The sequence below is a fragment of the Electrophorus electricus genome, chromosome 16, assembly GCF_013358815.1.
Source record: "Electrophorus electricus isolate fEleEle1 chromosome 16, fEleEle1.pri, whole genome shotgun sequence".
Taxonomy (NCBI): domain Eukaryota; kingdom Metazoa; phylum Chordata; class Actinopteri; order Gymnotiformes; family Gymnotidae; genus Electrophorus; species Electrophorus electricus.
In genome coordinates this window covers 13080393-13105386 of record NC_049550.1, presented here as the reverse complement: position 1 = coordinate 13105386, position 24994 = coordinate 13080393, and the positions used below count along the sequence as shown (strand labels likewise).

The window sequence follows — 24994 nt, the reverse complement described above, 5'->3', positions numbered from 1 at the left end:
ATTTGGAACGCCTCGCGCTTTGCCTTTTATGTTTTTTGAAGTGCAAGTCGCAGGTGCGCATGCAGTCCAGCATCCTCCGAGAGCGTGCAAGCTTCATAGGGGTTAAACGTGCGGGTCGTAAACCTTGTTGAATCGTCAGGCTTTTTGAACCGATGTTGACATGGCAACTCATTCGGTCATAAACATATTATGGTTTTAGAATAGCAGGCAAAAAGGTTCTCGTTTATAAACGATTACATATATTACTAATCCCTATGCATATATATTGCTGTACACAGTCCCTTTTAGGATGTTTCAGATTTTAGGAGGCTTTTGATGGGTTTTGATTTTGCTTAATGGCTTTATTCCGTCTTTTTATTATTGCCATTTTTTTTCCAGACCGACAGCAGTGGACTTACGAAATAAAATACGTTTTTTAGAGAATTTGTTGAGTTTAATTTGTGACTTTTGCGAGGTCAGGACTTTAAAACAATTGAACTGAAAATATTCTTATTCACACTCTATTTTTTAAATTCTTTTATTCTTTGGTTCCCACGGCTTGATCTGAAGAGACAGGTTCACGCGTCACACTTGCCACCTCCGTTCGAACTCACCTGTTGTAAAACCAAACCTTGTGTGAAGTTTCCCCTGGCCTCCTATAGGGTAAGAGGGTGATGTTGAAATTATAGGAATTACTCTAGCAATTATGGGATAATAGGACCCAATCCTAAAGACCTATATAAGTGTCAGGTACAGGACGACATCTCAGCAAAGACTGCAAGGGCGCCATAAGGAACCTTGAACCGCACACTCAGCAACCGGCACGTTTACTTGGCACGTTATTCTATTTTACAATAAACCTGCCGCTGCGTAAATACTATCCTTGTTTGAATAAGATGACTTCACTGGTTAGCGTCGTTTTTTTGATGGCGCTTGCCACTGTGACGTGCGCTTTCACACACAACATTGCGGGGTTTCTAAAACGCGTGCCCAAAGATTTCGAGTCCTCCGGTAACGGACCAGACGAACCTACTCGGGGATCGGTAAGAACCGTTAAGGTCAGCCCGCATTTTCTTAGGCCTGCTTCAGGCATGTTCGGACAACGAGCACAGTTGAAGGACACACCGCACCGAAGCTCGTTTCCGGCCTTTTTGGCCCTCGGCCGTCCGGGGCCGTCCAGTTCTGCTGCTAAACCAGTTGCCTCTCTCCCGTACATGCACGGGAGCTACACCGACACCGAGGCGAAGAAGAGACAAGGTCTGGAGATGTGGCAGAGGGTCATGCACAGAAACGAAAATGCCAGGGAGGTTTTGTCACTACCTTTCGTTCCTAAAGACATCACCAAGCAAAGCTGCTCGGCGCTGCCCTTCACGCAGGTAACTTCCTCTCACCTGAGAGCCGTGCGCAGGTCTTTGTTGCCGACGAACGGTATCCTCATCTGATATATTTTTTATTTTAACGCAGAGCTAATTTAGTCCAATTTAAAATCTGGATTTTTCTTAAAAAACAAACAAACAAAAAACCCCAATGGTTTTAGATGTACATTGACTCCCGATAGGTGATAATCTTAATGGATGTCACACGTTATTTTTTCTAAAATGACTTAAATGTTTCTGTCCATATTTACAGCGGATAACGGAAGAGGGGTGCGAGGCGGCCAGCGTTCACAATAAGTTGTGCTTTGGTCAGTGCAGTTCTCTGTTCGTGCCACCCAACGGAGAATCAACCGGACACCACAGCGCTCCCTGCTCGCGCTGCGCCCCAGCCAAGGCGCGCACCGTGCTCGTGATCCTGCGCTGCGGAACACAGGTTCGAGAGAAGCACGTGATGGTGGTGGAGGAGTGCAAATGTGAAACCAGTCGAGAGGAAGGAAAAGTGGAGAGTCTGGCGACACATTTATAGCGTCTTTCATGTATTTATAACGACCTCGTGTGTGTGTGTGTGTGTGTGTGTGTGTGTGTGTATGTGTGTGTGTGTGTGTGTGTGTGTGTGTGTGTGTGTGTGTGTGTGTGTGTGTGTGTGTTCTCGCTTGTAGAGCGAGAGAGACAACTGAGCGCTTCACCACATAATATTTTAATTAATTCTTATGTGATTGTGCCTCATTCTCAAACATGACAAGAGGACCAGAGTAGGTTCCGGCATTCTTCGGTTTTGTTTGTTAACCTGAAGTGCTCCAAAACTGGAGCGTAAATGTGTATCCTAGCTACCGCCTGACAAATCAGCGGAATACAATCCCTCTTTTCTATATCATTGCATGCTTTTACCCAAAGATGTCGCTGTTGTACGACTGTTCGCCAGTATATTTGTAAACTTTGACACTAACTGCTTTTAAGTTATAAAGATAGATATTTATTTACAATGACCTCTCTCGTATTATTATTGAATGCTGTAATAGTCGTAAGATAAACATACCAACTCATTCTGGAAAACGCACGAGACTTTTCTTTTAATATAGGCTATAATAGTTTCTCTTTGTGTTCTCTCTCGGCCAATAGGCTATTGGTAAAACTTATAGATTGAAGAACTAAAGACTTATTATAATAGATAGAACTGAATCCAAGTATAGCCTAAACTTTGAATCTTCAAATAAAACAATACGGGTGTGGATAGGTTCTGAATTGAATACATTTGAAATATGCACGTTATATGTTATAATCCAGCAATAATGAATCAATAAAATGACTTTATTGTTTTGCTTAATACTGTTAGAACTATATGACAAAGAAATACTATAAATATAACTTAACATTTCTTACATTTGGTTCTATTTTGTCTGGACCAATCGTAGCGAATGTCAGTAGCCGAGTTTCCAGGACAATCCAGCACTTAATTAACTGTCTTAAATAAAATCCTCGTTCAACACGTCCCCCTCCTAAATGCGTCTTTAAGTGTCGTTACGAGAAGAGTAAACATCGCTGTTCGCCCCTCCCAGTCCTCCCGTCCCGCGGCCGAGCTATTATACATAATCACTCTTTTCAATACTGTGGGAATCCCTGTCCTCCTATAGGCCAGCTGCCACCGAGTCTTCTCAACACTCCGCCACAGAAAATAAGAGTATTATTCATAGCTTTTCTGGCACCTGGCGCGGGAAAAGTTTACTCATCCTATACGAAAAGCCCTCGAGGGGAAACAAGGGGCCGCTGTACGTCGCCTTGGCAGGCTGTCAAAATCGCTGCTAACTGCCTCTGGGAAGTAAATTGCACGACACCGTTAGTGCGGACGCAGTAAGTCCGCAAACCCCCAATACGAACCGCTCTCTTTGGCGTTACTACTTATAATGCTCAAGGGCAGCCCACCTTGTCTTAACAGACGAGAGAGAGAGAGAGAGAGAGAGAGAGAGAGAGAGAGAGAGAGAGAGAGAGGAATAATGAACCATAAAGCAAAGCGTTTTGATTGCAGCAGTAACCTCCACAGATGTCACTGGGAGGCTGTTTATTTTGAACGTGCAGCAGAACGTGTCCTTTAACGCGCGCGTTCCGACGTTCCCAGGCTGCGACTGCGCGCGGTGGGGGATCGAGGCGCGTTCCCGTGCCAAGACCGCTGCTCTGGGAGACGGAACCATCGGCGGGCCTCGCTAAATGAGCTCGTTATCGCTTAAAAGGTACAAATGACAACAGCGGTGCGGTTATGTGTGGCTGAGCAAACAAGGAATAGCAGGCTAATTGAGCTGGGATCGCACAGCAGAGAGAAGCACCATTAAAAGTACATTAGACAAAAGTGGCCTGGGTTCTTTTGAAGCACGAAACCACAGAAACGTTTTTACAAGTTTTTAATTTTTAACATTTTTTAAAATGTATTTATTTATTTTTACATCAGATGCCATTTTACGGGTTTCCTTTTGAGACGATAGTCGGTTTTGTAAATTTCACACAGCATCCATATGCGTTCGTATCAGGAATAATTGCTGTTCAGGAATAATGACTGCTCTGTAATCCTGCTTTCTATGGGTTCATCTGAACCCAGCCCACTTCATCCATCCCAGTTTCTCTGCAGCCTGCCTGAGAAAAAAAAGGTCCCGAGATGAAATCCCCGACGGCTCCGGTCCGTGCTGAGCCTAGCCCCCCTCCCACGAGAGCACTCCAGTTGGACCTACTGCGTATTGAATCTGTTCAACTACATGGCATTGGGCTGTAGCCTTTGAACTCCAGTCCTGGTTCTGATCCCGGTCCAGGCGTGCGTGATGAACTGCTTGGACCTGTGCATGGATCACGCAGGGGGTGGGGCTCTGCCCACCCGCCTCAGGCTCTTCAGACCCAAATGCCAAGGTAAGGTTAAGGGGCCATCTCCGTAGCGACGGGGTGTCCAGGAGCAGGTGGGTAAGGTTGGCACACGTTGGCCGCAGGGAGACGCTGCCGCAGGGCATAGGCAGCTTGCATTGCATCATGGGATGGACACAATGGAGGATTTAGAATGCAGAGAAGAGATCGTTAATGAGCCTGTTTGGAGATGTTTCACACACGCACACGCACAAGCAGGATGTGTGTGTATGTGTGTGTGTGAGAGCATGTGCATGTGCTTGCATGTGTGTGTCAGCGGTGTCTTTAACTAATCAGTGAGTGGGGAGCTGAAAATATCTACAGCATAATTGCAGCTTTCTAACTTGCTGTTCTTAGCATTTGAAAATTAAGAGAATAGGTACTCACATGGACTAACATGCAGGTATGAATGCTGTTTTCTCGTGGAATACCTAATGGAGAACACACACACACACACACACACACACACATTTTACTCACCCTTAGATTAAGACCTGTGAGTTGCAAGTTGTGCCACTTGACGACTCTAATTCCTCTAATTAAGTTAATTAAGACTTGGCATTAACGAGGGGGCACCCTGGGCAGACGTGGATCATGCTGGGCGATCATCTGTCTCTCCTCCTGTGCACCCCCCTCACAAACCAGCGGCCTGCTGCCGTTGCCCTGCGTGCTATACACGTGCCCAGGTGTGCCAAAGCGGATGGGCACTGCGGATCACGAGCCCGCTTAACCCGGGAAAACCCAGTAGGGCAGTGGGACAGATCTGAGAGCGCCTGTTTCAATGCATGTGCGAGTCGGGAACGCTTGTAGCTGCTGTAGTGACAAATGAGAGAGAAGGTGAATGACAGAAAGAACAAAGGAATCAGTATAACTGGAGGAGAGAGAGAGAGAGAGAGAGAGAGAGAGAGAGAGAGAGAGAGAGAGAGAGATGGGAGAGAAGGAAGAAGGGAGAGTCTGAGACTGAAAAACACTACTACACCCACCTCGCCCTGTATATAATAATTATCTATATCCTTTAATATATTCACTGTTATTATTGATTTTGTTTTATTTAGTTTATCATTTATTGTCACATTTTTTACTTTGATTACTATTTTGTTACTTATGAATGAGAACCACTATTGTTATCATTAACCTAAAAATATGAACTGAACTGAATAAGAACTGAGAGAAGATGTTGGTGAGAATGTCGAGAAAAGACGTGTCTGAGAGACAAAGTGAGCGTGACCTGCCCGGGAGAGAAGACGGCACAAGCTTACTGCGCGCTACCAACCGCAGTGAAAGACCTGTGAAAGCCTCGAAAGACAGAGGAGAGCCAGGCTTCAGCAGAGGAAAAGGGACCTGTGTCCCATTTGCAGGTTTCTTCAGTGTTGCATTGCAGATAATGCGTGTTCATTTATTGCACAATGGGAGAACAGGAAATGGGACCCTCAGAAAGGCCGTAGAGTGCTCAGGAGAGGCATGGGAGCCATTTTGATTCGGCAAAGTGCAAGAACGGCAGGCACGCCAAACGTAAGCAGTGTCGCTCATCACCGCAGAGGGTCGCTAAGGCATGGATGGGGTTTTCATCCAGTTATGTTGGGTAACAAAGCTAGTCACCATGACCTGCAGTGGAACCTCTCAGCTTTATAATGATCTTTGGCGAGTGGGCAGTGCCACATCTGTTTTAGAGTTACTGCAGTCCAGAGGAAGATGGAGTTGTTGAAAGACCTGTGGTGAGGCTTCCATACAAAGAGGGGAGAGAGAGAGAGATAGACAGGCAGGCAGATATAGGGAGACTGAGAGAGAGAGAGAGAGAGAGAGAGAGAGAGAGAGAGAGAGAGGCAGAGAGAGAGTGAGTGGGAGAGAGAGAGAGAGTGGGAGAGAGTGGGAGAGAGAGAGAGAGGGAGAGAGAGAGTGAGTGGGAGAGATAGAGAGAGAGTGGGAGAGAGTGAGAGAGCGAGTGAGTGGGAGAGAGAGCGAGTGGGAGAGAGAGCGAGAGGGAGAGAGAGAGAGAGAGTTGGAGAGAGTGGGAGAGAAAGAGAGAGAGAGGGAGAGAGAGAGTGAGTGGGAGAGAGAGTGAGAGAGAGAGAGAAGAGAGAGAGAGGAGAGAGAGAGTGGGAGAGAGAGAGAGAGAGTGAGAGAGAGGAGAGAGAGAGAGTGGGAGAGAAAGCGAGAGAGCGAGTCAGGGCAGGGGAGAGGGAGGAGGGGCAGGGGGAGATAGAAAAAGGAAAAACAAATTTAATTGAACTGGGAAATGGGATGATTCTGGTTGGTTCGCTTTCTCTCTTTGCCCTTTCCAGCCAGACCAAACTAATCCAACTTGTCAGTGCCTGCATGAAGATAAATTACATAATTAGAGCGTCTCTGTCATCAATTAAACTTCCTGGTTTGTATGAGTTTTCAACAAAAAGGCAGGCAACAGTATGGTCACGATTCCAGCCTGGACTGTTGACACTCCAACTGGCACAAATATGTCGATTACAAATGGCAGTTTGCTCCATATTGGTTGGAACGCAGTCGTACATATATTTTAATGCATTTTTATAATTTCACATTTTCATTACCACTGTTTTGCATTCATCTTATTAGTTTGATGGTAAACTACAGCTCATTTGGTCATGTTATCTACATAGCGTGTGCACCCTCCTTCTGTCTCTATAACACACACACACACACACACACACACACACACAAGGCCAAGGAAAGGGAGGTGAGTCACGGGGCTGAGCTTTAGAGAGTGCAGGTGGCGGTAAGCTGGCATGGTCTATGCCCGCTGTCCCTGCATGATGCCAACACACACACACACACACACACACACAATGCCATCTGTCATCACTGAGAACATCTGCAGCTCAAGGTGCCCTTGTCACCCACAGTTAAAGTAACGAGTGTGTGTGTTGTGGGGGAGTTAAAGTGATGAGTGTGTGTGTTGTGGGGGAGTTAAAGTGATGAGTGTGTGTGTTGTGGGAGAGTTAAAGTGATGAGTGTGTGTGTTGTGGGGGAGTTAAAGTGATGAGTGTGTGTGTTGTGGGGGAGTTAAAGTGACGAGTGTGTGTGTTGTGGGAGAGTTAAAGTGATGAGTGTGTGTGTTGTGGGAGAGTTAAAGTGACGAGTGTGTGTGTTGTGGGAGAGTTAAAGTGACGAGTGTGTGTGTTGTGGGAGAGTTAAAGTGATGAGTGTGTGTGTTGTGGGAGAGTTAAAGTGACGAGTGTGTGTGTTGTGGGAGAGTTAAAGTGATGAGTGTGTGTGTCATAGGAGATGAAAATGGCACATCTAGTTCATGGAAAATAAATAAATAAATAAATAAATAAATAAATAACTATATATATATATATATATATATATATATATATATATATATATACACACAAACACATGCACACAATGTATGTATGTATATATGCGTCTGTATGTGCTCTATAGTCCAGATCTATACAAACACATGCACACAAACACATGCACACAATGTATGTATGTATATATGCGTCTGTATGTGCTCTATAGTCCAGATCTGGACTCTATAGTCCAGTTTTTTATTTTCCATGTGTTTTCATCCCTTGTTGGTCCCTATTTCCATTTCATCCACTTCCCACTCTGATCAGTGATCTTCCCTCCACCTGTAAATCTGCACTGCACAGTTTTAACTTCATTATGAATACAGGAGGAAAGCTAACACACACGGAACAAGTGCCTTGGGGGTGGGCCACTGGTCCTCAGGATATGCCAGGAAAATGGGCATGTTGTGCAGCTTTAACACGTAGCACCTGCGAGACAGAAGCCTTCCCCCGGTCCTCCATCCTCCCAGCCACAGTGCCCTGCTTCACTGTACCCCCCCCGAGGAGATGTGAGCAGAGCGGCTGGCAGGCAGAGTCAGACGCACACACTCTCCCGTTCCTTTCCTTTAGACCTTCTATGTGAACAGTTATACCGGTTGGTTTTACTCTGTTCAGTCAGTTACTGGAGCCATGTGTTGATGTTTGCTCCGTGTGTGTGTGTGTGTGTGTGTGTGTGTGTCTGTGTGTGTCTGTGTGTGTGTGTCTGTCTGTGTGTAAAACAGATGGTATCACTGGCCTGTTCTGTCGCGATATGAAATCTGTTCAGTACTGTTCTCCATGTGTGTAGTGTGAACTCTAACCCCATGTTCTCCACGCAGTAGTGTGAACCCTGTGAGCTGAAGCCTGGTACTGACCTCAACGTGTCATTTTACCTCCTTGACCTCTGTACATGGAAATTATGATTTGCATAAATGATTGATTAATTTAATGTTGCTTAACATTTTGTAATGCTCACAATCAATTATTATTATTCCTCTATCTATCTATCTATCTATCTATCTATCTATCTATCTATCTATCTATCTATCTATCTATCTATCTATCTATCTATCTATCTATCTATCTATCTATCTATCTATCTATCTATCTATCTATCTATCTATCTATCAAAAATCTTCATTATTGTTAATCCACTATATATATATATAAATAAAAATCATCATTTAAATACAGCAACTCACAAACAGGCCAAAGGTAGACTTCCTACAGTATTGTACATTTTGTTATATTTCAGCTGTAACACAGAGTCAGACTCATGGTTTAATTATCCTTAATAAACTAACCTAATTATCCTTAAATATTTCATGAACAGCTTAGAAACAGTAAACAATAAACAGGTACATACCTACATCTCCATTCAGTCCGGCACCATCTGCTCAGCGGCGCACATTTTCACGTGTCGGCCAGTTCAGTTTCCCAATCAACCTTGCCAATCATAGTGGGTTGCATGAGCATTTCTTTAGTAGGATATAGCCTAAACACGCGATTCTTTTCTTTAGTAGGATATAGCCTAAACACGCGTTTCATTTCTTTAGTAGGATATAGCCTAAACACGCGTTTCATTTCTTTAGTAGGATATAGCCTAAACACGCGATTCTTTTCTTTAGTAGGATATAGCCTAAACACGCGTTTCATTTCTTTAGTAGGATATAGCCTAAACACGCGATTCTTTTCTTTAGTAGGATATAGCCTAAACACGCGTTTCTTTTCTTTAGTAGGATATAGCCTAAACACGCGTTTCATTTCTTTAGTAGGATATAGCCTAAACACGCGTTTCATTTCTTTAGTAGGATATAGCCTAAACACGCGTTTCATTTCTTTAGTAGGATATAGCCTAAACACGCGTTTCATTTCTTTAGTAGGATATAGCCTAAACACGCGTTTCATTTCTTTAGTAGGATATAGCCTAAACACGCGTTTCATTTCTTTAGTAGGATATAGCCTAAACACGCGTTTCATTTCTTTAGTAGGATATAGCCTAAACACGCGTTTCTTTTCTTTAGTAGGATATAGCCTAAACACGCGTTTCATTTCTTTAGTAGGATATAGCCTAAACACGCGTTTCATTTCTTTAGTAGGATATAGCCTAAACACGCGTTTCATTTCTTTAGTAGGATATAGCCTAAACACGCGTTTCATTTCTTTAGTAGGATATAGCCTAAACACGCGTTTCATTTCTTTAGTAGGATATAGCCTAAACACGCGTTTCATTTCTTTAGTAGGATATAGCCTAAACACGCGTTTCATTTCTTTAGTAGGATATAGCCTAAACACGCGTTTCATTTCTTTAGTAGGATATAGCCTAAACACGCGTTTCTTTTCTTTAGTAGGATATAGCCTAAACACGCGTTTCATTTCTTTAGTAGGATATAGCCTAAACACGCGTTTCATTTCTTTAGTAGGATATAGCCTAAACACGCGTTTCATTTCTTTAGTAGGATATAGCCTAAACACGCGATTCTTTTCTTTAGTAGGATATAGCCTAAACACGCGTTTCATTTCTTTAGTAGGATATAGCCTAAACACGCGTTTCATTTCTTTAGTAGGATATAGCCTAAACACGCGTTTCATTTCTTTAGTAGGATATAGCCTAAACACGCGTTTCTTTTCTTTAGTAGGATATAGCCTAAACACGCGTTTCATTTCTTTAGTAGGATATAGCCTAAACACGCGTTTCATTTCTTTAGTAGGATATAGCCTAAACACGCGATTCTTTTCTTTAGTAGGATATAGCCTAAACACGCGTTTCATTTCTTTAGTAGGATATAGCCTAAACACGCGTTTCATTTCTTTAGTAGGATATAGCCTAAACACGCGTTTCTTTTCTTTAGTAGGATATAGCCTAAACACGCGTTTCATTTCTTTAGTAGGATATAGCCTAAACACGCGTTTCATTTCTTTAGTAGGATATAGCCTAAACACGCGTTTCATTTCTTTAGTAGGATATAGCCTAAACACGCGTTTCATTTCTTTCGCCTTCAGTCCCCCTAGATGAGCCAGGCCTGCTTCTCCACGCAGCTGGAGGCGCAAAGTAACCGTCGTCCGTTAAGTGGCGGACACATTCTGCCCGCTGCTCAAACCGTGGGTTTTAATAACTCGTAATTGCCCTCATTCTGCCCGCTGAGAAGATTAGAAGAAAGAACTTTACTGGATTTCGCCCGGCCCCTTTCTGATAGGAATCAGAGAGTGAGACAATTATAACATAATCCTCTTTAAGAAGATGATGGGGCTTTTTTTTAATGAAACTCGAATCATTTATTTTTCGCGACCCATACCCGTGGGGATCAGTCACGCTCATGGCCCGTATCGATGGCCATATATTTCAAATGAAACTCCAGAAGAATAAAGTCATGTAATATCGAAGTAATTTGGAGCGTCCTAGGTGATGGATTGACAACAATGTAGTTGGTATTTTGAGAGGACACAAACACACTCGGCAAGACTGTTCAGACGAGATGTAGTCCTGAAAAGACGGATGTGATTTGCATGGAAACCCAAAGGAGGGCGCCAGAGACCCTGTAGAATTGCATGTAGATTGTATGGCGGGATCTGAGCTTTTGTGGACTTGCGGAAAGCCTCTATGTATAATAGAAGTGTTATGCACAGAGATAGATAGATAGATAGATAGATAGATAGATAGATAGATAGATAGATAGATAGATAGATAGATAGATAGATAGATAGATAGATAGATAGATAGATAGATAGATAGATAGATAGATAGATAGATAGATAGATAGATAGATAGATAGATAGATAGATGATAGATAGATAGATAGATAGATAAACAGACAGACTGGTAAGTCTTCATTTGTTTGTTATGTTCTCTCGTAGTCTCATAGCCTTGACACTTTGCATTTCTTGATATGCTGAGGCTGAGCGAGGAGGCTGGCATCAGATGCTATAACACACACACACACACACACACACACACACACACACACACACACACACACACACACACACACACACACACAATGCACTGCTCTGCTGCTCACCAATACCATGGCAACCTCCATGTCCTTAGTAAGAGCAGTTGATGTATGCCAAAAAAAACCCCCCAAAAAACAGAGAAAAAGCCATGGTAACTTAATAAAACTGTGTTAATAAAACTGTGTTAATAAAACTGTGTTGTTGCCCAGAAGCATTTGGGGGTTATTGGGCGAGTAGAGACGCCGATAAGGGTAGAGTAAGAGCGGGAGTTAGAGGACAGCGCTGTATTTCAGGACACAGCTGAATTTAGCAGGTCTCAGACTTAGTCAGAGGTGTAGTATTGTAATTCCATTTGAAGAATAGAATGCTGAGAAGAAGAAAAAAATCAGGCCCAAAAAATGCATGTATGTTGTGTATGTGTATGAGGACATTTGCATATTGCCCAGGGATATGTAGCCCTAGTTTAACAGGCCACAGATCCTCTCTCCTCAGAATCACAGAGGTAGCGTTATAACTGCCTGTGGTTAACATCCCTTGGTGAGAAAGTGTGTGAGTGTGTGTGTATATTTCCATATTGCCCAGGGTAATGTGGCTTGATGCCCACTCTCAGCTATGTATTTGTGTGTGTGTGTGTGTGTGTGTGTTCAAGCCTGAGTATTCATGGGGGTAGATGAGACCCAGAACTGCTTTCACAAAAGTGCCCTGTGTACTGCTCTTTAATTCTACCAAATTAGTACCCTACTCTAGCCCCCCTAAACCCACACATACACAAACACACACACTACCACTAAGTTCTGCCACTATGTTCATATTACCAATCTCTACCTCTTTCGCAATAAGTTTAATTCACAGCCTTTCTCTTATTCACACACACCAGTGACTGATATACTAGTACCAATTGTGCATACACATGCACACACATTCAACACAGTACACACACACACACACACACACACACACACACACACACACACACACACACACATTCAACACAGTACACACACACACACACACACACACATTCAACACAGTACACACACACACATTCCATTCCTCCCAAATCCCACACATGTGAAGATGTACAGATGAACGTACAATACATGTACACCCGCACACAAACACACACACACACACACACACACACACACACACACACACACACACACTCACTCACACACACTTTCTCACAGTCCTCTTGCCAATTTGAACAGTCTACCATCTGCATTCACACCACCCCCCCCCCCCCCCCCCCCCCCCCCCCACAAATGTGTCTGGGAGCGGTGGAACAATGCAGCCAACGGCCCTTCACCGGACCGCTAGGCCACCGTACCACACTCTCCTCATTACGATCCTTCTCTTGCCTGACCCTTATTCCATACGTTACGCTGGCTGGACCTGAGTGTTGGGACAGCTTCACCTCCCAAACGCCTCCCGCTGCCGGGAGATGCCACGCAGCAGGCCAAACGTATAGTCTCACATACATGTGCATGATCGGCCTTGATCCCAGCAGAGAGTGGACGCAGGTGAACACGGATGGACACGGCTAACAGCGGAACAGTGGGGGAATGTGCTCGGACTGAATGGAAACTAGTTTTAAATTAAAGGCGAGTTAAGGGTGACTACATGACACGGTTTTGATGGCCCTATAGAAAGATGCAGCCCACTGTTTGCCCTGCTTAAGTTGCCCTGCTTAAGTTGTTAGGGCACTAGTTTTATTCAGGGCCCCTTTGTATTGCAGTAACGGTTGTGTTTTAGATGATATGGAAACTAATATGAGGTGGAGGCTTTGTGCTGGGATTGGGGTGAAGCCAGCCATGTATGGAAGTGAAGATAGCCTTTTCTCACCGAGGGGAGATTAGGGGCGTTTTCATGGTTTAATTCACAGATTTAATACATTACTATGAGTGAATATGAAACGTGCACTCTGAGCTCTGCTGGCCTCTTATTTTATATTGATGACTCTGTGTGTGTGTGTGTGTGTGTGTGTTTGTGTGTGTGTGTGTGAGAAGCAGTATGCATAGAGTGCTCTGTGCACTAATCCTTTCTCTCCCCAGCATCTGGAGCACTGTGAGCACACGCGTACACACGCGTGCACACACACACACACACACACACACACACACACACACACACACACACACAGACACACACACGCGAAGCTATCTGGGGCAGCAGAAGGCCCAGGCAAGAGTTTGCCCAGTATTGGCACCACAGCCAGGCAGTGGAGCTTATGACACAGAGGTGTGTGTGTTTGTGTGCGTGTGTGTTATGGTTTGTCTGGGCACATACAGTATAAGTCTGGATGAGAGAGTAGACATGGAGGGGTAGAGCGAGAAAGTGAGAGGAAGAGGAAGAAAGAGAAAAAGAGAGAGAATGTAGTACTACATTTGAGCTGCTCTGTTTAAAGCAAAGCCCCCCACCCCCTTCCCAGATGCCCAGGTCAGACTGCAACAGCTGGTTCTCCATTTGCTGCCACCAAGTGTTGCCACAGATTGGTGTGTGTGTGTGTGTGTGCAAGAACACTTTTATTGATTCATCATAAATATTCATTGCTTCAACTGCATTTTTAGCCAAATGCTTCTCGTTTATGCTTCGGCGTGTCTCCTCGGTTCCTTCCCCTCATGTTCTTCTGTCCTCTGTCCTTGCGCTCCTTCCCAAAACTCCTCTTCCAGCATCTCCTCGTCCGTAACTCCTTTATGGTTTACCAGTTCACTTTTATTATGTATCGCTCGTTTACCAGCTCCTTTGTCTCATCTATAACTCCTTTGCTTTTTTTACATGAAAGAAGAGAAAATGGGGAGCCGAGGTGAGACTCCTTCTCCAAAAGAGAGGAGAGGAGGAGAGAGATGGATTGATTTGTGATGGATTAGAAAAGCCAAGAGGACAGGGCCAGGAATCTGGAATAAGTGTGTGTGAGAGAGGGAGCGAGGGGTGGGTGTTGGGTGCTGAAGATAAATGAAAGCAGCGTCTTGGCCAAATAATTAAAAAGAAGGAAAGAAAAAAGAGACTGAGAGAGTTGCACAGTCAGAATTAATCCCCCTATTATCAATGAGTGAATATGATCCAAAAACAAAGACTTTTTCTCCTAAACCCTCTTTATTAAAAACTTGCCAATGCCAATTACACTCAAGTCATTTCTACTGGGGAACAAAGACAACACTTATTTGCATAACGCTGTTTCAAACAAATACCACATGTAATTATTGTATATCTGTACATTTGTAATTTGGCCTGTTTGTGCATAATATATTCAAATTATAAATACAATATGAAAGTACCTTGAAAGAAGTAAAGCAGCGCAACACAATGATAATTGTGCTCTAAAACAAACAATCAAGAAAAACATTATAAAACATAATTTTATCCACAGGTAGTCTACTCTGAAATCTTCCGGCCTCTCATGTTATATCAATGACCGCGTGAGTGTGTGTGTGTGCGCGTGCATGTGTGCACGTGCATGTGTGTGTGTGTGCATATGTGTGCGTGTGCATGTGTGTGTGTGCATGTGTGCGCGTGCATGTGTGCGTGTGCATGTGCATGTGTGTGCATGTGTGCGCGTGCATGTGTGCGCGTGCATGCGCGCGCGTGCATGTGTGCGCGTGCATGTGCATGTGTGTGTGTGCACAAGCACACAGCGGTACTTGCACTGACCTCCAGTTCCCCCACACACCCACAGATTTGGCCCCAAAAGCCTAGTAGTGTTCTCCCAACTCATTCAACCATCCAACCCCCCCTTCCCCATATGCCCAGGGACCCCCATAACTCACACCTCCGCCATGCTGTATCACAAGCCAATGAACCCCCTCTACATCCACCAGTGCCCCCTGGCTAGGGCATGGACCCCCCCCCACCCCCACCAGGCCTCCCTGTTAGAGCTTGCTCATCTGAAAATCCAAACCCCGTGGTAGTGCCAACCCAGGGCTCAGGCCTCATGGCTGCCTGCTGGAAGCTTCAAGAAAGGCTGTGAGGATGGCCAATGCAAAGGGAGGGTGGGATTAGTGATGCTGGCCTCATCAAATCAAAGTCAAGGCATGTACTCCGAGGTTGGAGGTTTGTGTGGCATTTGGCCTGAATAGCTCTGTTGGCAGGCCAGACGATGATTGGTGACCAATCAGAGCCAGAGGAAGAAGCCAGAGGGTGGAGTGTCCCTTAAGCTAGGGGGAAACGGCTCTGGGACCCAAAATGGCGGCTGGTTCATGTGACACGTCATGCGATGGCACAAAATGGAGATGATTTGCTCGGTTTGGCAGGTCTGTTTTAGCTGTAAGTAGAGGACAGTGCCACACCATGTAAGGCCAGCCAGCTGACTAACATGACCACACAAGGCTGCACTGGCCACCCGCTATGGGCCATAAGCCATGTGTTCTGCTTATAAGGTCACAATGGAGGAGAAGCAAACGTGATCTGGCATTTTCGGTGAAGGTCATCCGGTGGCGTCACTCTGACAAGGGCAAGCTGGGGTTGGGTGCAGAAGGGGAGGGGCCAGCAGGGTGGGCTTGACCTCTGCCTCAGCACTTGGTTTACGTCAGATCTTTAGTGTTAAATGTCTTTGTTCCTGCGAGGAGGACTGTGCTCATGCCTTGTGTTGAGTACACAACCATAAGCGCTCCTGTCTCGTCTCCAGAGTGGCTTCACTTATTTGAATACAGAGAATCAGGGTGTGCTGTCCGAAAATAAATGTTTCAAAATGCGTGGATGGACAAATGGGATGTTATAAATATTAATAAGGCAGCTGCAATCACCAGTCACTTGGAGAATTTTTTGCAAAAAAATATCAGGATGAGTAGAAAACCCTACTGAAAACGCCAGCTCTGGGGCAGGGTTTGGAGAGAGGAAATGAAAAACAAACCTTTTGCTCAGCCCAGGCTATATCCCCTTTGTTTCAGTCTTTTACACTTTTCCAGGCCTCCTTTAATCACTATCAGTATTTGAACATGTGAGTCTGAACATGCCTGATCTGTATGACAAATGGGGAGGGTCCAGAAATTTCTGGAAGCTCTGGACCAGTTGGAGATCAGGTGCCCTCAAAAGAATCAAAAGAATGGAGGACCATCGCAGTGACGGTATCTCAGCGACAGCATACCAGTGACAGCATCCCTACCTCGCAGACTAGTGACTCAAACCAGCAACCCTGCAGTGTCTGGTCTGGGGGTCCTGCATAGTGCCAATAGATTAGTGATGGAAGAGCGGTAACAAAGACTTGGATGAGGACCGAGATATCCATACTTACTGATAGTGATTATAGACTTGGATGAGGACTGAGATAGCCATTCTTAATGATAGTGATTACAATATGAACAGACAGCCAAGTGAGCAGATGAGGGCAAACACATAGTGCTGGGTTGGGGGAGTTAAAGAGAAGGGTATGGACAGATGATGTGAGTGTGTGTGTGTGTGTGTGTGTGTGTGTTATCAAAGAAAATCTCCAGTGTATCAGCACTTGTCTTCAAATAAGAGCCAGGAAAGTGCTTGTGTGTACACTCACATGCACGCATACACAAACCATGATTTCACTTTAGGGAAATTGTCATTTCTGAGCAGCAGTCCCACTATTGTTGGATTGTCGTCTTTTAGCTTCTATCTTTCAATCTTCAACATATAATCCTATCATCACTGCATCACTACAGACTGCCCGTTCCTAGTACCAATTTTAGCAACAACCTGTAGCATAGCAACGACCCAGCTCGAGCGCAGTCACGTTCATCACAAACCACTTTATTTCAGCTCGTCGCGTTTAAACCGCTTCTAGAGAAGGACATCTTAACCGTCGTGAAAACAGCGGTCTGTGTCAAAGTCGGACGCAGGTCTCGGTAGTTTGCCAGACGTCCGTACGGATATCATGCCGCTGCGGTCTGTGGTGTCAACAGGAGATAAGCGAGGGGGTCGCCGCGCCCCCCTGGTAGTTATGCCAACCACGCACGCGAGCTGGTTATCAACCCTGGAGTAGAAGACGTGAGTGTAACTGTGGAGAAAGCTAAAAGAAAAACCCACCCAACAACAACAAAAAAAACTTCAGTGGCCTCGTTTACCGCTTTCGGTCTATCCTGCCTTCCTTTCCTTCCGTTCTTCTTTTTTCTTTTTCTTTCTTTCTCTTACTTGCGCTCTTTCTTTGTTTCTTTCTTTGTCTATATAAAAACTCCTAAGATGGGGGGATTGTTAAGAGTTCGCGTTGCCTATGCCAGGGGTTGCATTCTTGGCCACTTTGTTGCCTGGTTGTAACTTTTTTTCTTTTTTTTTGGCTTGCCTCACCTTTCTCTGTCGCTCCGTCGAGCTCTCTCTCTCTCTAGAGCTCCACCGTAGACAGTTTTGGAATGCTATAACGGAATCAGCGACAAGGGGGAAAAAACCCGTGTCCGTTGAAGCCACGGCTTGACGAGAATACACGTAAATAAAGTTAATTAAATATTTAACTGGAGTATATGAAAATGTCTCCTCAGAAACGGTTAACTTTCTTTCGAATGAAAAATGCAATATGATTCCGTGGTCACGCTGATATTTTGCAATCACTATTATTGATATCAATATATTGGTAATTATTTTAAGACAAATATTTAAAAATGTGACTTCCAAACACTATATAATTGTATAATTAAGTTATCAGTGTTTAACTGGTTAAAGTTGTATTTGAGTATAACTGAAAGAAGCCTACTTCAGTACAAAAACGTTAACTGATAGTTTCAGGCCTCGTAATGTGCAGTGTAGCCATTTTTGTAGGCTATTTCAGTGGTCATGCACATAAGCTGAAGTGAAATAATTTCGAGAGTCGTTTTATGATGTAGCTCCCTCTCAGATTCATTGGTGTCGAAACCGTTAGAACTCTGCTTCCATAATCTAAAAAGGAAACTATAAAACTTTATGAAGGGGGTCTAATATCTATAGTCCATTTAACGAGATTTGCCAAATGATATTTTGGCACTTTTATTCCCAATCTTAAGGCTACGCGGACCTTTTGGTTGTCTCGGGAAGCTTAAGGCATACAAATCCAATGAATTAGACTATTTTGTTTATCAAACATAGCTGATTATGCGACATTAGGATCAATTATCGAAATATGTGAAGGCATCAAATGGCAAATAACATGCCTATCTGAGATGCTACCTACGCACTTGATGGCTGGCACGAGGATTCTGACATCAGGCAGCGTAATAAATTTATAGCCTCTCACGCCTGTCCTGATTTCTAACTGTATTCGGATATTTTCATTCTGATGTTGCAGTATGTATTATTCGCCCTATACCAGGGAGCAACCGATATCTATAGCCTATATTTTATGCATCATTGAGCCCAAATGGTTAAACGCATTTTTATAGTTATTAGATGAATATGTATCTATATATAAATCTAGAATAAACTAGTTTTTATTAGGCACTAAGCTATTTAAACACTTAAAAAAACGTCCCTTCGAGCTGGTCGCCGCTTAAATGATGACGTAATGTAAATGTTCTTTCATTTTGAAAACCAGTAGCTCTACCTTGATGCCAGGAAGGCCATTAACACAGCGTGGTGCATGCTGCATTGTGGGCACATTAAGATGTTTTGTGGTCAACAAGGCAGCGCAAGACTGTCATTAGACTAAGAACTAATTTAAGTGGCGCGTACCCTCGCCGACTTCAGCGCAGCTTTCCCTGTGTGAATGCAATTAGGCCGCAATAGATTCGCGCCAACAAAAGTTTGACTGTGTTCAAGTCCCGCGCCCTGGAACGCATTATTAAATCTTTAAGAAAACAGTTCACTTTTTATGTGCAAAAGAGCCATCTGAGGAAATGTTCCCAAAGATATATTTGCAGTTTGTTCCAGTATCATCAAAATCTTGACAGCCAGGCCTATTGATTTCAATAAAATCAGAGATCAAATGTACAGTTTCACAGAATTTAGCTATGGTGTTGAGCACGCGGTTTTTGATCAAAGCTCCAGCTAAACGTGGAAATCTTCTCCGTAGCTGTTGTGAAAGACTCATGGGAAGAAGCTTAGCTCTGTGCAGAAGTGTGAATAGCCTGTTACATACGGCATTCAATTGAAACCTAGCACAAGCAGCACTTGTGTGACCGTTGCAACGACGAGTTTAATAATAGGTTATTTATAAGAAAGTCAGCTGCCAACCAAACCAAAAGCTTTCGATTTAACATGTATCTCAATTAAAACTAGCGTAGACCACGTTTTAGAAAGAGGACAGACATCAGTTGCGTTGTGTGTTGGTGTGTGCGTGTTTGGGGTGGGGGTATTTTTTTAATATGGAGTGTTTTGAATATTTAAAATGATTCAAAGTAAGTTGAAGTATTTTAAATTATTTCATTCATTCATAAAAATAGGCTTGACTGGAGCGAACGAATCTTTATGCTACTGTCAGTCATTTGAAACCCATTTGAGCTGGAGTCACAGCACCTGAAGGGTGCTTAAAATGCGACGCTTAAAATAATGGCTAATGCAAACGTTGTGGGCCTCGCGCTATTTCGCACGAGCAAACGTTAGCCAATGAAGGGTCTCGTTTAAAATATTCCTTCAAGCAACTCGAAAGTCACTTTATTGCAACTGAAGTAACTATCTGCAAACGGGGAACAAACTGAGCTGAATGCGGATGATGTAAAGTCAAGTGATAGAACAAACTTTCAAAGTTCTTTTATATATTGTACACTATTGTAAATATTTTTCATGACGTAATAGGCTATTACAGTTAATTGATAAATATTTATAAATAACCTAAACAATTAATTCATTGACCTTAATGTACTAAGAATCATTTAAAAAGTATTACAGACTGATTATTAAGAGACTCGTACACAGAGAACAATAAAAATGAATAAATCTGAATAATATACAGAGAATAATAAACATGAACGTCTAGAATAATAAATCTGATCGAAATATTGAAAATATGGTGTAAGGTGGTGTCTTAGAATGACAGTTTCTATTAGACTGATTTAAACACATTATTGTAAAAACCGAAGGACAGACTTATAACGAAAATTCATGAATCATTTATAAAAGATTTTCTTTAATTTATTATTTTTCTCATGTATGCAATTTTACATGTATATGTGTTAGAATCAGATATTGATAGTTTGCTATTTGTAAAAATTGGGAGTGGAAAGGAGAATTGTTTGAAAAAAGATTAGTTAAATTAACATAAATAAAATAACATAATTTAATTATATGTAGCTAAAATACAAAAAATAGTACAATGATCCATAGTCTCCATCATAAAGAGTAAATCAATTCTTTCTTAGTGTTTATTGACTAAAGTGAACTATGCACTTATAACCCAATAAGAATATTCTCATTCACAACAAGAAGGCATGAGGCATGGTCCAATTTGCACATCCTACTTCAGAAGCCCAGCTTTGAAACCAAGGTCCAAAAAATACATGTATATAATAATAATAATAATAATAATAATAATAATAATAATAATAATAATAATAATAATAATAGTAATAATAATAATAATAATAATTATTATTATTATTCATATTATTGTTGTTGTTGTTATTACTATTATAACATTATTATTATTATTATTATTATTATTATTATTATTATTATCCATAACAACAATATTCCTAATAATACTATCAACAATCAACAATTAATAACAATTTGATATAGAAAATATTTCACTATTGCTTTGGGTTCCAGCGATTCCTTTGTATATGTTCTCCATAGTTCATGTAACTGATATGTTCTCATATTGCAGGTGTGGTACATTATGGAATACTGGACCTTGATTTGAAAATGTATATTTAAACGCGTGGAGTACTCTCATGCTATATCACAATTTTTAATCGGAATGTTCCACCTTTGCCGTCACTTTTGGGATAAGTAATTGCAAACCGTGTCCTTTGGGGGGAGAAGAAATACTCGCATATCTAATGGAGTTTAATGAAAAATCCATCCCCGTAGTTCCTAAAATACTGGGGAAATGTTTGAATTAAGAAAAAACTACGAGAGAGAGAGAGATAGAGAGAGATAGATAGAGAGAGAGAGAGATTGAGAGAGAGAGAGAGCGGAAGAAACTCTTTTTTTATTGTTCTAGCCATAAGTATGAATAATAATGTCTATACGCCTTTTAAAATCTATAAATACTGACTGGATGGCAAATACATATAGCAAGATGTTCAAGAAATAGTTAAGAGACAGATACGAGCATCTTCACTACATGAAAACGTGGCTCGCCACGTAATCTGTTAGCACAGGCGGGGTAAGGTTGTAGACTGTCAGTATTCTATGGGAGTCAGGGCACCTAGGTATAGGCTAAGCCAGCGATTCAGTTTTTCTCTCTTACTCTCTATCCTTTAATTACAGACATTAGAGTTACAAACTCAAAATAGATCACCTTTATCTAAACATTGTTTTAACTAGTATACATTTTCTTGCCATATTCTTATGTCAGTCATTATGGCTATCATTAAAAATATAAAGTGCTGTTTTTCATTGACTTCCATATTCACTTCCCCTATTGATTCTCGCAACGATTCATTTGCATTACCAGTTGACTTTAAGGCCTGAGAGTCTGGGGCTGATATGACAGATAGCGCAAATACCGTGCAGCACCCTGGCGGGATCAGAGCTTGTCGCGCTGAAATCTGAAATGACTGCATGACAGATTTCGGATATGATCTCGGAGGAAACCCTTTCTACCATGTCGGACGAACTGCAACGTAATGGCTCGAGTTATAAAAGACCACTGATGACATGCAGCTCTTCAACTGCAACTGAAATATGCTTGTATATCCACAAGGATAAACTCGTCTAGTGTGACGCATAATTTCACAGGCCACTTTTGTTGCGGGTTTTATATCTTTGGAGCGTAATGTGGGCCACCCCCCGTTTTCTATACCAGCCTTCTCCCCCCCTCTCGGTCGTGTGCGCGTGTAGGCTGTCTGAGTGCTCGGTAATCCGCGTCGCCCGTGATTTGCCCAGAGCCCGGCTAATGCCCCGGAGCTACAGCTGCCACGCCGGCCTGCCGCGGAATACACCAGACTGCCAGTCGCTCTCGTTATCAATAATTGACCTGGTCGACGCTATCCCGGCCCGCTAACCACGCATGGTCACAGCAACCGGGTGCACGGCCACGAAAATCAATACTTATTCACGCTTTGAGAGCAACGGCAAAATCTAAAGTGCGATATTTTAAAATCTTCGGTGGTTATGACATGCGGCGACCATAAACGTTAAGCACCGGGAAGGGTCTCTGGCTAAGCTTCTGCGTGCGCAGTCTGGGTGGACTGGCCATGTTACCGACTGCAACGTGAGCGTTTGCGGACGACTTTCATCGCGTATCTACGACGGAGGAGGTGTCGAAGAAAAGGGGTCCTGTTATGGCACATCAAGAGTGAGGGGACAGTCGACAAGGAAGGAAGAAGCAGAGATGCACAAAGAAGAAACGTACGAAAATGGCTTTTAAGTCGTAGTTGCAAACTTAAATACTCACTGTCAAGCCCTGTTTCGTCCAGGAAACTTTGTTTTCGGCACTCGGTCGCTTTTAAAAACGCGGGCGATCGCGCACAGCTTCGTTGCTGACGTTACCGGATCAGTGCGAAGTCCCCCGACGGTCCCGGTGACGAGAAACGCCGACATCGGGTCTTCTAACGCGGCGGTCGATGACAGTTTGCGATGAATGCAAGAAACGTCGAAAGGGAGCCGGAACCGTTCAAATGACGCCAAGCAAACGAGCTCGAGGATAAGCCTTCGGTCTTCCCGTTCAACGCTCCAGAAAGCTTACTTTTAAAAGACAGAACAAACTCTGGGCTACGGGCCGACTTGTTGAGTTCTTTTTTTCGCTTCCGGTATCACCGAAGAAACCGAGTGGTGCACCCGTTCACCCTCTCTGCCTCTTCCCTGTTTTTTTTTTTTTGGAAACTTTTAAAGGAGATGGGTGTTTGAGACTGTTGGCAAATTCCCCTGCACAACAATGGTACGTGCTGTCTGAATTAATATATTTATCACTATTTTAAGAAATTGCTGTTCAGATTTTAAAATTAAAATACAGAGTTATTCTTACATACTAAGGAGACTAGAGTGTAACTATGAAATTTTGATGTGTGTGTGTGTGTGTGTGTGTGTGTGTGTAGTGGTGGTGGGGGTGAAAGAGAGATAAAGTATGCAAATATTTTATATATATATATATATATATATATATATATATATATATATATATATATATATATATATATACGTATATATAATTCCCTAGTAAAAAGTTAGAAAATTTCCTTGAGTATTGATGATGAATAGCATTTTTAAAGTTTATAGCTTTATTTATACTTGCATGCCCTAGTCACAGATAGTATCAATGGCAGAAATCTAAAGAGATACAAAAATACATATACAAATCTAAAGAGATATACAAATCTAAGGATATCTCTCCCCCAGGTGCAGTGCAGATTCACACGCCATGTACAGATATAGGGATATCGCATGGCCACAGTTTTAGCATATCCCAGTGACTGATATGTCTAGTAGGTGGGAGCTGTTCCGCAGTGAAACTACATCATGATGCTGTTACATGATGTTAATCAACTGTCACGGCATATTGGTGTTTTATATGAGACTAAAAGTGATAGTAGCCAGTTATGGAGAGATAAATCACACATATCCAGCATATGGGTATCATGATAATGGGGATAAATTTGGCCCTGCTGGCTTGCTGTACCAGGTGCCTGTCTGAAGGGATCCTTCACAAGCAAGACGTTGACGTTGCATATGTACGATGTGTGTGGGCTGTGTTTCTGTGGCCTCTTGATTTTTTGATTTGTTTTACAGCTGTTGTTTGCCAACTAATTTCAAGTCTCACGGACAGGGTACTGTGTTGATTAAAAGTGGTGTTGGGTATTCGGTATTAAAAGTGGTATTTGGTGTTTAGTATTAAAAGTACTGTTTGGCTTTATTCATTTTTGATATTGCATCTGGTATGTGGTAGAACTTTAGTCTGCAGAAGTGTTTCATCTGGTCTTGACGTTTCGTTTTAATATGTTACTCTTTCAAAACAATTTTTTTGGGCATGCTGACACACCCACTGCAGTAAGTCAGGATCTGAATGTGAAAGTGAACTGGCCTAGGGCAAGCATTTTTTCATCATGACAAAAAACAAAAAACTATTTTCTTACAAGCAACGTCCCATTGGAGCACACCTGGATGAGCAGTCCTCAGGAGGGAGAAAGGCGCAGTCCTTGCTCTGATATGAAGATGAAGACCCTACACGTGATCAGATTAATGACTGGTTTTGTATACGCGACAAGCTTCGAAGCCTGGTTGGAGATAGGGCCTGTCTAAAGGATAACAGTGCCAAACACACGCTTCCTCTCACCTGGAAAACAATCGTTTGCTGCTGGGCAGGTGTAGAGGCAGTGCTATGAAAAAAGAAAGAAAAGCATCTGAAAATTATTTTAAAAAGCATTTTGTAAGGAATCGCTATACCTTTTCACTCATGTTAAAAAGCGTGTACTGTTTTAGCTCTGCCTTAAGCGAACACTTTCGTCTGCGGTGGTAATATTGATAAGGGTAGATGAATAA

The 24994-nt window shown here is 42.8% G+C and overlaps 2 protein-coding genes and 1 long non-coding RNA gene across 11 annotated transcripts in view; 2 read left to right on the top strand and 1 right to left on the bottom strand.

Annotated features, from left to right (window-relative positions):
• The first annotated feature begins 905 nt into the window (after nt 1-905).
• dand5 (DAN domain family, member 5) lies at nt 906-1881 on the top strand. Its single transcript, XM_027014250.2, has 2 exons — nt 906-1355; nt 1609-1881. The coding sequence occupies exons 1-2, from the start codon at nt 906-908 to the stop codon at nt 1879-1881; spliced, it is 723 nt and encodes a 240-aa protein (XP_026870051.2).
• A 1698-nt stretch (nt 1882-3579) lies between these two features.
• On the bottom strand, nt 3580-23001 carry LOC113579977. Its single transcript, XR_003410932.2, has 3 exons — nt 22914-23001; nt 4623-4666; nt 3580-4348 (listed from the first exon to the last, which is right to left on the bottom strand). It is a non-coding gene; the product is annotated as an uncharacterized LOC113579977 (long non-coding RNA).
• Nucleotides 23002-23306: 305 nt separating this feature from the next.
• LOC113585041 (nuclear factor 1 X-type) overlaps nt 23307-24994 on the top strand; it is a 91082-nt gene continuing 89394 nt past the window's right edge. For all 9 annotated transcript variants that reach the window (XR_004776994.1, XM_035534892.1, XM_035534888.1 and 6 more), the window contains exon 1: nt 23307-23396. Coding sequence is in view for 8 of the 9 variants with exons in the window: in XM_035534892.1 (XP_035390785.1) it covers nt 23394-23396 (3 nt within the window). In the remaining variant the exon portion in view is untranslated. The remainder of the gene's footprint in view (nt 23397-24994) is intronic.